The 12,500-nt window shown below is 42.9% G+C and overlaps 2 protein-coding genes across 2 annotated transcripts in view; one reads left to right on the top strand and one right to left on the bottom strand.

Annotated features, from left to right (window-relative positions):
* The window catches only part of LOC310781248 (desmin-like), a 14,817-nt gene extending 7,822 nt beyond the window's left edge, over positions 1-6,995 (top strand). Inside the window, exons 4-10 of the mRNA XM_083641818.1 lie at positions 1,479-1,640; positions 1,840-1,965; positions 2,172-2,282; positions 2,852-2,961; positions 3,165-3,217; positions 4,436-4,551; positions 6,035-6,995. Of these exons, the coding sequence (XP_083497944.1) occupies positions 1,479-1,640; positions 1,840-1,965; positions 2,172-2,282; positions 2,852-2,961; positions 3,165-3,217; positions 4,436-4,551; positions 6,035-6,076 (720 nt within the window). The 3' untranslated portion in view covers positions 6,077-6,995. The remainder of the gene's footprint in view (positions 1-1,478; positions 1,641-1,839; positions 1,966-2,171; positions 2,283-2,851; positions 2,962-3,164; positions 3,218-4,435; positions 4,552-6,034) is intronic.
* A 3,507-nt stretch (positions 6,996-10,502) lies between these two features.
* LOC310781624 (transmembrane protein 198-like) overlaps positions 10,503-12,500 on the bottom strand; it is a gene marked incomplete at both ends in the record, with an annotated part of 30,832 nt that continues 28,834 nt past the window's right edge. The window contains one exon of the mRNA XM_083642226.1: positions 10,503-10,628. Coding sequence (XP_083498352.1) covers positions 10,503-10,628 — 126 coding nt within the window. The remainder of the gene's footprint in view (positions 10,629-12,500) is intronic.

Raw genomic sequence — 12,500 nt, 5'->3', positions numbered from 1 at the left:
TCACAAATTGGTTCTTTATGACAAATGTAGTTCTTCTGCACTATAATAATAATATTATATATTATATATAATAATAAGTGCAACAGAAATATGAAACGTTTGTGTTTGTTCCGTCACACATTCAGACACATGCAGGCACACTTGAGCTCCTTTCATGTCATGTCTTCTGTCCTCTCTCAACTTTGACCTCTCAGAAATGCTGAGCTGCTGATTGGCTGAAAAGAACGCTTCAGCTGCTGCTGTGTGTGTGTGTGTGTGTGTGTGTGTGTGTGTGTGTGTGTGTGTGTGTGTGTGTGTGTGTGTGTGTGTGTGTGTGTGTGTGTGTGTGTGTGTGTGTCCACTCGCGTGTGCGTGCTGCCTGTGAACAGATGTACAGCTATTTATATCTTTGGGTCAGGCAGACAGACAGCTGAGTGCTTACCAATTTTAATCTTGCAGTATCGTCTCACAATACACCCATTTTTAACACGGGAGTTTCTTTCTTTGGAACTACACACATGTAACAACACATGTGACAACACACATGTGACAACACATGTAACAACACATTTGTGTTAACTTTTAACACAACATAGGGCCACTTTGTCGATTTTCAACCAGCTTCATTCATATCATTACAAAACCACTAGTTTATGCAAATGAACCATGTTTCACTTGCCTCCATCTTGCCTGGACCGAGAGCTCCCTGTTCATTCACAGAACTTCCTGGTCCAAATGATGTCATAATGATGTCATTTTGGAGCAGCTGTCACTATCACAATAGAGTACCGCAGGGATGATGTGTTTTTGGAGGCTTTATCCAGAAATCGCTGCCATTTGGTTCTTCAGTGGAAAAGTCTATGGGGGTTTTAGAATGGGGATTTCACTTAAATGCATAAAATAAGGTCTGTGGTTAACAAAAGTTTATGGGAGTGTGAGTTTGGGTTCAGCATGATTCTCTTCACAAACGTGAATAACAATAAAAAAAACGCATTTACGTTCCAAAAGTCATAAAAGTTGTTCACATTTGTGAAGATGACCATGCAGAACCCAGATTTGCGTTTCCATAAACCTTTGTTAACCACAGACCGTATTTTATGCATTTAAGTGAAACCCCCATGTTAAATCCCATAGACTTTTCCACTGAAGAACCCGGGAGTATACTTCTGGACCCATTCCTGCGGCTCTCTATTACGATCATTATAACTCTCATTATTGCTCTCTCTCTACCTTCTTTCGCACAACTTCGTGGTCCAAATGGCATCATTATGACATCATTTGGACCAGGAATTTCTGTGAATAACACATTTATTCATATATCTTGTATTGAAAAGTAACACGTGCGTTGTCCCAATGTGTGTTTTGAGATTTCCCTGTTTCCCATGTAACAATAACATTTATAAATTCAAATGTAAACTCCTTCCTTCTTACCTTCCATCCTTCCTACATTCAGTCCTCCTTCTTTCATTAACCCCTTCCTGTCACCTGTCCCCTTGCAGGAGATCCGTGAGCTGCAGAGCCAGATGCAGGAGACTCAGGTACAGGTCCAGATGGACATGTCCAAGCCCGACCTGACCGCCGCTCTGAGGGACATCCGCATGCAGTACGAGGGCATCGCCGCCAAGAACATCTCCGAGGCTGAAGAGTGGTACAAGTCTAAGGTAGGGTGGGAGCGCGCACACACACACACACGCACGCACACACACACACACACACACACACACACACACACACACACACACACACACACACACACACACACACACACACACACACACACACACACACACACACACACACACACACACAGTCTCCTCTAGCTGTGGCCCTGCTAAAAGCCCGTTCTCTCTCACTCCCCAGGTGTCTGATCTCAACCAGGCTGTGACCAAGAACAATGATGCTCTGCGGACGGCCAAGCAGGAGAGCATGGAGTTCAGGCACCAGATCCAGTCCTACACCTGCGAGATCGACTCCCTCAAGGGAACTGTGAGTAGCGGGATGCAGTTATGACACTATTCCTCTTGTTGCTTTATGTCATAGTTCTCCTTTCGTTCTACATTTCTACCTTCCTCATATGGCCTCTCTCTCTCTCTCTCTCTCTCTCTCTCTCTCTCTCTCTCTCTCGTCGTCTTCCTCAGACTCACTCTCCCACTCTGTCACATTCCTAACTTCTTCTGTCTGTTCCCCCGCAGAACGAATCTCTGCTGCGTCAGATGAGAGACATGGAGGAACGTTCGGGCCGCGAGGCTAATGGTTACCAGGACAGCATCTCTAGGCTGGAGGGAGACATCTCTAAGATGAAGGTGATTTGCTTATGTGGCCACATCATGGATGCCATGTTGCTGTGGCGCATTGGCTGTCAATATATGATAATGCCAATACCATGGTAACATGCTCTGCATTATTAAGCAAAGATTCAGTGTAAAGTAAATCCACCAAAAGTCACTTTACCCTTTTTGGCTTATATTACTGTAGCCTCATGGTTGTTATTATTAGGCCATGCTATGGACCTGTATGAGGATAGTACCTGTATGATTACTGACTGGCTGTCATAGATTTGACACTTTTTTATTCACCACATCACTGATCTAAAATCACTACATCACTGATCTAAAATCACTACATCACTGATTCTAAGGATCAGCTGGCATCTAATCACACGTTACTTGGCAGCAGCCGTGGATTAAGGAGCTAAATTGAGCGCAACTCAAACCTGCTGTCTGTTTCTGGCTCTCTTTTATACCTACAAATATTGGACTGCTTTATGTTACCTTATGGTTCATTAATGACTGTTTGCAGCCTATGCATGCATTTGCTTTGTAGAAAGTGTATTTGAGCAGGCCCGTAAAACAAACTATGTATTGATTGACAGGACGAGATGGCCCGCCACCTGAGGGAGTACCAGGACCTCCTTAATGTCAAGATGGCCCTGGATATTGAGATCGCCACTTACCGCAAGCTGCTGGAGGGAGAGGAAAGCAGGTGTGTGTGTGTGTGTGTGTGTGTGTGTGTGTGTGTGTGTGTGTGTGTGTGTGTGTGTGTGTGTGTGTGTGTGCGCACGCGTATCTGGGCTCTAATTCTCCTCACTAATGTCTTTGATTCAGTATTTTAATAGCCTACTGGACACACAATGTATTGCACTATTCATTTGTATGAATGTACTGTGTCTGTTCCCCTTCTTGCAGGATCACTACCTCTGCCCCAATCCACTCTGCCTACTCCTCCATTGGATTCAGAGGTAGGAAAGAATATACTATATATATATATATATATATATATATATATATATATATATATATATATATATATATATATATATATATATATACCCACGACACAAACTAAATATGATGGATGAATAGAGCAGAAATCCATGTTGTGTATATGAGTCAACAGGGCGTAAAACGGACTAACTATAGCTCCACAACTCTTGTGACTGTATAAGGTGGTAGCTATTTTGAGCTCTTGACATGGTGCATAGCTGCAGGAACACATTCTGACCACTATAAGGAGCTGTTTGACATGCCAAAAACTCTCCTAGTTTGATTCACAGAGGCAGAGGCATCACTAAGAAGCCACATGTCAATAATGCCATGACTCAAGTCTATCAACACGATGTATTAACAATCCTGACATGCAACTCATCCACGTCAACTCCTCCCTTTGCGCCACTCTGTGGCCAGTTATGTGAACTGCAGTGAGCAGCGATTAAGGATGATGTGTCAAATAAGCTTTTAGCTTCAGCCCATACCTTTTTTTGGTCAAGATCTATGTAAAATGTGTTATGTCTATTGTTTTGATTACATGAAATAGAGAGTATTGTACATAGTGTTTGGATGACCAAAAATAAAAAATCTGCAAATCAAATCAAATCAAATCAAATCAAATGTGTGAGACACAGATCAGATGATTTCACGTTACAGTTTTCACTGGCAGCCAAATTAGCTCTGCACTTCTGACCCATGGATGTCGCTTAAAATGCATGATGGCACCTGCAGCACCCGGCCCTTTTACCTGCAGCACCAGGCCCTTTTACCTGCAGCACCAGGCCCTTTTACCTGCAGCAGCAGGCCCTTTTACCTGCAGCACCAGGGCCTTTTACCTGCAGCACCAGGCCCTTTTACCTGCAGCACCAGGGCCTTTTACCTGCAGCACCAGGCCCTTTTACCTGCAGCACCAGGGCCTTTTACCTGCAGCACCAGGCCCTTTTACCTGCAGCAGCAGGCCCTTTTACCTGCAGCACCAGGCCCTTTTACCTGCAGCACCAGGCCCTTTTACCTGCAGCACCAGGCCCTTTTACCTGCAGCACCAGGCCCTTTTACATTCAAAGCCAGTTCAGCAACATGGCACACATGTTACACACTAACCCTCTTGGTAGGCCTATCTCTAAACTAATCCCACCTTATGTAACTGTAGGTGAGCTTACTTGATCTGATAATCATGTATGTTTCTCCAGAGACCAGTCCTGAGGTCCAACCCAGAACTCAGGTCCGTGGCTCAGAAGCTCGCGGATCAGAGGTTCACTCCAAGAAGACTGTGCTCATCAAGACCATCGAAACCCGTGACGGAGAGGTCAGAGACACACACACACACACACACACACACACACACACACACACACACACACACACACACACACACACACACACACACGCGCAAAATCACATGCAAACAATCTGTTTTGCTCTCTGTACTAGAGATGGAATGAAAATTTCATATCACGATTATAGTGACCAAAATTATCATGGTTATCAGTATTATCACGGTTTATTAAAATGTGTTGAAAATGTTCAAAAAGTACTAATATACTCACAGAAATCACTTCACCAAGTTGTATATTGAAAACTAAGACCCAAAAAGGATTGATACACTCACTGAAATCATTTCTCCAAGGCTGCACGTTTGCATCTGGGAGACGGTTGCAACTTTGGTTGATGATGGACAGTATTTACCATGTTTTTCAAAGCACTGTAATCACAGTACCACGGTTTTAATAATAATGAAAATTTGAAACGGTACAGTTATCGTAAGGAATTTGATCACGGTTATCATTAAAACCGGTTATCGTTACATTCCTACTCTGTTCAACACACACACACACACACACACACACACACACGCACGCACGCACGCACGCACGCACTCACACACCGATTCAACACACACATAGCCATGTATCTATTTCATAACTGTTGAGGAGATAAGACTCGTAGTTTCTCAACTGAAATGTTTTGTTATATTTTCTTTATCTAGATGAAGTTTTCTATGAGCGAGGGCGCTAGCGCCCAGTGTGTAAGTCATGGTTCCAATACCCCGCCCACTTTTCAGCATCTGTGATTCACTATGGGGAGATGCACACTACCAGATTTAGAGAGAAAATGCCCATATTAAGTTCATAATTTTCCATGTGAAAAGGAAACATGTGCAAGGGTCTTCTGGGTATGAATCAGTTGCAGAGATTGTGTAATGTGTATGTGTATGAATTTCAGCATAATGATCTCATAGGCAAAAGTTGTATAGGAGTTACTGGTGGTCTACTTCATATTTGCAGTACATATTACAGTTGTACGGATGCTCTGCTGATTCAGATGTTGCTGTTGAGAACAATACAAACATAGAACATGCAGAGATATTGAAATTTGAAATAGAGCCATAAATCTTGTAGTGTGCATTGACCCATAAAACGCACCTTAACTAAACAGCAAGGACCCTCCACTCTGGCCTTTGCAAGGAGCTTAATCACTGTCAGCAGCTACTACTACTACTGCACACCTCACCGAAGAATACCTGCACTCACCAGCGGGGGGCTTCACTATTGTTTGATCAATTGTAATATGGATATAAAAGACCATGGAATCCAAGGGTTAAGCATGTAAAAGTGTGAACACTTATTTCAACATGGTCCCTTTAATAGATGCTATTCACTGTTCATGGAAAGTAGTTGTTCACCTGTTAGCTGCTACATGGATGCTGGAGCAGCCCTTCCATCCTACATGTGAGATACATCTCTTTCTGCTTCCTGTCTAACCATCCGCCTCTCCTCTCTCCTCCTCAGGTGGTCAGCGAGTCCACACAGCACCAGCAAGACATCATGTAAACAAGAAGGACATGATTGTAAAACATTACATATAATAGATAAATAAATACCATCTAAAAATTGACATTTTCCTACCACTACCATTACAAGCTGAGCCTTGTCTAGAAGGAGACATTTTGTCTCCTCTCACTTGATCATAGATCCACCTATCATAATGTTGACCATTTGGCCTCCCTCCATTTAACCATTTGGATTCATTGGAATGGGGACACAATATGGTAGAAGTGAATGCAACCACTATACAACAATGTGAGCATTATAGTTAGACAGGACAGATTCAGTGTGGAGGCACTTTCATCTCTTTTCTTTTCTTTTTGAATAAGGGGCATTCCAGCGCTGACGCCATACTTGTCACTCGTCTTCCCTACAAAACCTATATCTGTGACTTTGTGTCCGGCTCTAGTTTCAAACACACAAACAGGGCTTTAGATCTTGTGTTATACACATGCTCAATTGGCCTTGGCCTGACCAGCCCTTCTTGGTCCTGGTGTGGAGAAGTGGCTATTGAGTCTCTCAAGTCAGAGGAAAAAAATAAAGACATCAGCATCCAAAGGGAGACTCGCAAGATGGAAGACCTGAAATGGTTTTTTAATGAAATGGTCAAAATGTATTTTGTAAATAGGACATTATTTTGCTTGCTCAGTAGTGTCTAATTTGCAGCTTAATTGTTGTGGCTGGACACGTGACAAGTTATTTGAAATGCAAGAGTCCTTTACTTGATCAATATTATATCGATGTCACCACTTGAAGGAAAGTGAGCGGTTGGTCTCAGGTTTGAACAATGTCACAAACATGGAGGTCTAATGAAGAAGGAACTCAGTCATGTTAGAAGTTGGAGCTCAATAGCATGTGCTGGGTGTGTGTGTGTGCAACCTGGGTTACACTGTGCCAAAGATCTCAAATAAAGATTTTTGTTATCCCCATGTGTCACTTACTGTATTAGCACTCAGGAACAGATGTCATGGAGGATTCTGTTAAGAATGAATGTTATTCTATTCTGTATAGCACTGTGTCAAACAAACATGTCTATAAGCAAACTAAGCGTGTGGGAAGAAGATGGCAGAGGTCTGGTTTTGACCAGCTCTCGCACAGCTCTCAATTTGTAAGCTAGAGCTGAGCTTCTGGACTGGTATTAGCGGTGGATACTAGACATCCAGAAGAACATGTAGGTACCACCAATGTTATGCTAGCTTGCTCCATGGTAGGAATTTAGATAACCGCAGGAATGAGTCCGGAAGTAGCATGTTGGATCTTACGCGGAAAAGTCAATGGGGTTTTAGAATGGGGATTTCACTTAAATACATAAAATAAGGTCTGTGGGTTTTTACGCAATTTTTAGAAAATGCTTCAAAAGGCATAAAAGTTATTCACAAACTTTTTTGCACATTTGTACGTGTATATATATATATATACACACACACACACACACACACACACACACACACACACACACACACACATACACACACACACACACACACACACACACACACACACACACACACACACACACACACACACACATATACATAATATAAAGAGGCACCCCTATATTTAAAAATAAGGGGGAAATGTCACTAAGACATGAGAAGAGGAACCATGAGGTCACACTACATATCACTGAATATGGACAGCACAGGAATCAGGAAACAGCCAAAAAAAGCATCACAGTAATAGGTAATTTCACAGAAAAGGTCTTCATTCAGACCTCTGGCAGTGAGTGTGTCAAGTGTAAATCCAAAACAATTCTCTCCTCACGAGCACATAGGATCAACATCCCCTCCTCTCCTCGGGAATTTGATGGCCTTGATGCAAATATATTTGAGAGATGTTATGGTGGGCTTCCGCAAAATGGACAGCAACTGGACTTTTAGGGTCCTGGTTGCGGATGGCACTCCTGTGTTCAGTGATCCTGGTTTTGAGAGCTCTTGTTGTTTTTCCAAAGTATGCGAGGCCGCAGGGACATTTAAGCATATATATGACATGGGATGTTTTGCAGCAGATGATGCCCTTGATGTGGAATGTTTGACCTGAGTGAGGATGATTGCAGGTATGGGTTTATGTGAAATTACACTGTTGGCAGTTCCCACATGTATAGTTGCCAGAGGGGATCTGGCAGAATGTGAAGGGGCAGGTCTGTGTCTGTCAAAGCATGTGGCTGCCTCTGTGACACATTCATCCTTTGACACCATCTCTCAAACTGAGCGTTTAAAACGAATAAAAAAATCTAAAGAACTTGATCCCAGACTCACCTGTTGTATTCAGTACTCTCCTGTGGTGAGAGCAGACCTGCCTCCCCCTGCCCCTTCACACTTTCTCAGCCAGATCCCCTCACTCAGGTCAAACATTCCACATCAAGGGCATCATCTCCTGCAAAACATCCCATGTCATATATATGCTTAAATGTCCCTGCGGCCTCGCATACTTTGGAAAAACAACAAGAGCTCTCAAAACCAGGATCACTGAACACAGGAGTGCCATCCGCAACCAGGACCCTAAAAGTCCAGTTGCTGTCCCTTTTGCGGAAGCCCACCATAACATCTCTCAAATATATTTGCATCAAGGCCATCAAATTCCCGAGGAGAGGAGGGGATGTTGATTCTATGCTCCTGAGGTCTGAACGAAGACTTTAGTATCAGACCTTTTCTGTGAAATTATATATTACTGTGATGTTTTCTTTGGCTGTGTTTCCTGATTCCTGTGTTGTCCATATTCAGTGATATGTAGTGTGACCTCATGGATTTTATTGTTGTTTCCTCTTCTGATGTCTTAGTGACATTTCCCCTTATTTTAAATCTAAATATAGAGGCGCCATATATACAGTATATATATATATATATATATATATATATACTGTATATACTGCCAGAAGGCCGTCATACCTAAAAATGGACAGGTGTATGTACTGTAATGTATGTGTATGTATGTATGTATGTATGTATGTATGTATGTATGTATATATATATACATACATACAGTACATACACCTGTCCATTTTTAGGTATGACGGCCTTCTGGCCTGATGTGATTTTCTTATGTGCTGTGAGGGCTTTTTTCTATATTTGGCTGTATTATATTTGTACATATATATTTATTGACATTATTGATTTAGGTGCATTTTCTGACACTGGGTCAAACTCACTTTCATCGAGGTCATGTGATGACCATGTGAGTCATGTGACCGAGGTGAAGGGTTATATAAGATGGCGTCTGTCTATGTATATTTTATGTCTGAAGAAGAGCGTGAAGCTCAAAACGTCACGGGTAATAAATACTACAGTACATACTATAGTACAGAAAAGCAATAAAACATATAAAAGATGAAATTGGACTGATTAGAACCACAGGAGTCTTTACAGCCATGTGTGACATAATCAGCTAAGGGGTGTAGTGGTAAAGACAGTTGTGGGTAAACTAACCAAGGGGAGTAGTTTACCCGCCTTGTTTCCCCTCATTGATTGACACAGTTGATCTGACAATATGGTGAGTAAAATATCTACCTCATTTCAAAGAGGTGGGTAAACTGTGTTTACTCATGTTTACCCACCACTACACCCCTGGCTACAGAGGGTTTAAGAGCTCCAGGGTCCGAAAGACAGCATGCAGTGAAAAGATGTTACTCGCCTTTTCTTCTTTCCATATTTCTGCACACTGTGGTGCTTACTGTGGTACTGTGGTGCTTACTGTGGTGCTTACTGTGATACTGTGGTGCTTACTGTGGTACTGTGGTACTGTGGTGCTTACTGTGGTACTGTGGTGCTTACTGTGGTGCTGCTTACTGTGGTGCTTACTGTGGTACTGTGGTGCTGTGGTCCTGTGGTACTGTGGTGCTTACTGTGGTACTGTGGTGCTGTGGTGCTTACTGTGGTACTGTGGTGCTGTGGTGCTTACTGTGGTACTGTGGTGCTTACTGTGGTGCTGTGGTACTGCTTACTGTGGTGCTTACTGTGGTACTGCTTACTGTGGTACTGTGGTGCTGTGGTGCTGTGGTACTGCTTACTGTGGTACTGTGGTGCTTACTGTGGTGCTGTGGTACTGCTTACTGTGGTACTGTGGTGCTTACTGTGGTACTGTGGTGCGACACACAGTCATGGAATTGTAGAAATTGAGTATGGCAACAAAGCTGAGACTCTTGTGAATCCAAAGAGCCCATTCATGGGTACAGTATCTCTGCTTCAAATAATTGTAATATAAATTGTTATACACCCAAACTTATCCTGCTTAGGGCCCCCAGATGTGCAGGGCCGGCCCTGCTAATACTTCAACTCATATCAGCATTCATCAGATGGCCTTTGTGCCTTTTCATTGGGTTCTTCTGAACTATTTCTACCCATTCCATTCATCCTCTGATGATTTGCATTGGCTTTCTAAAATGACACTAGCGTGCGCAGCTTAGCATGACGCTCACTGATAACAGTTAACTCACTCATCGCCGTATGAGTGGCCCGTATGAGGCCCTGTAGAAATGATCAGTCGCAGGGCCGCTCTTGGTGCAATAAGCAAAGGGGAACAATGGCTTGTTAATGAGTTGGCCCCAGTCTCCTTTTGTTTCCTGCAGAAAGCAGATTAGAACATGTCAAGAGATCAAACGGAGAGAGAGATGGGTTGTGTGTAGAGGGATGGAGGGGAGAGAGAGATGGGTTGTGTAGAGGGATGGAGGGGAGAGAGAGATGGGTTGTGTAGAGGGATGGAGGGGAGAGAGAGATGGGTTGTGTAGAGGGATGGAGGGGAGAGAGAGATGGGTTGTGTAGAGGGATGGAGGGGAGAGAGAGATGGGTTGTGTAGAGGGATGGAGGGGAGAGAGAGATGGGTTGTGTAGAGGGATGGAGGGGAGAGAGAGAGAAAGCAGGAGAGATATAAACAGAGCAGATAAAAAGAAAGAGTGAGGAAAGAGATGCAGACGGAGGGCTGATAGGCCTACAGGGAGAAAAATGAGACAGAAGGAAGACAAGACAGAGAGAAGTCATGAGAAAGACCGACAGAGACTCATTTCACTAACTGGTCATCACTTCCTGCATCCATCTCTTGCATCATCAGCTGTCATTGTTCCATCCTTAAGGGTCCATTTAAAAGGGCAATGTGTTCCTTTGTGCTATTTAGGAGGCGGAGCTTATCTCTGTAACCTTTTCTCTATCATTGCAGACTGCATGCAGCTAACGCAGCTTATGAAGTCTCATGTATTATGAATCTTTCACATGTCAAAACATACAGCCAGTTATCAGTTAGTTGACACAAAAAGAAAAGAAAAAAGGAGACAACAAAGTAGTCGAAGATTGTAGAATCACAATGTTTATCATATTCAGGTCCATATAAATACATGCTCAATAATAATAGTAATGACTGATAATGATTGGTGATTTGTACAAATTTAACAAGGGATGGTGAGAAGGTGAACCTTTTGCAATTCTTGAATTACTGATTTTGTTCCAACCAGGGAGATGCCATCCCCTCATATATCGCGCCCTGCTGATAATCAGAGCAGCTCAAGTCAACACAAGCCCCTGCTGATAATCAGAGCAGCTCAAGTCAACACAAGCCCCTGCTGATAATCAGAGCAGCTAAAGTCAACACAAGCCCCTGCTGATAATCAGAGCAGCTACAGTCAACACAAGCCCCTGCTGATAATCAGAGCAGCTCAAGTCAACACAAGCCCCTGCTGATAATCAGAGCAGCTCAAGTCAACACAAGGCTCAGTTTGTTTGCCAATTTCCAACATCACATGTTGAAACCGCAGGATGAGAATGAAAACCAACAATTTACAGTCAAAAGTGCAAATCACCTACCAGGCAAATCAAACACAATATAAAAAGAGTCATACAGTATGTAGGTCTACTCCATTAGAAAAGAATGAACCAGATCAGTTACATAACAGGTGGTCATGATGTAAACATGTACATTCAGAAACTATTTACAGTACGATATATACAGTACAACAGTGTTTCCCTTTTATTCAGCAGTGGTGGCCAGCAAGAAAATAAGAGAGTAAGAAAAAGGGACAATTTAAAATATGTTCATAAATTATCCCAGTTTGTCCCCAAATTACAAACAGGTATAGAGGGCCAGTGCTCCGTTTTGTTGCTGCTAAAATCGCATTAAAAAGGCGGTCGAAACAGGGACAGAAGTGCAAACAAAATCACCACCACTGCAAATAAACTGAAACACGAATACAGCAGAAGAGAAGGTCAAGAGGCTCACATAATGTCCATTATTTTCAAGCCCTTTTTCTTAGACAGCAGAAACAGAGAGGAGAGGAGGAGAGGTGAGAAGAGAGGAGGTGAAACAGAGAGAGAGGAGAAGAGAGGAGGTGAAACAGAGAGGAGAGGAGAGAAGAGAGGAGAGGTGAGAAGAGAGGAGAGGAGGTGAAACAGAGAGGAGAGGAGAGAAGAGAGGAGAGGTGAGAACAGAAGAGAGGAGGTGAAACAGA

Source organism: Poromitra crassiceps (assembly GCF_964638095.1).
Source record: "Poromitra crassiceps genome assembly, chromosome: 8".
NCBI lineage: Eukaryota > Metazoa > Chordata > Actinopteri > Beryciformes > Melamphaidae > Poromitra > Poromitra crassiceps.
The sequence above is the reverse complement of the archived record's forward strand: the minus strand, read 5'-3'. Positions and strand labels throughout refer to the sequence as shown.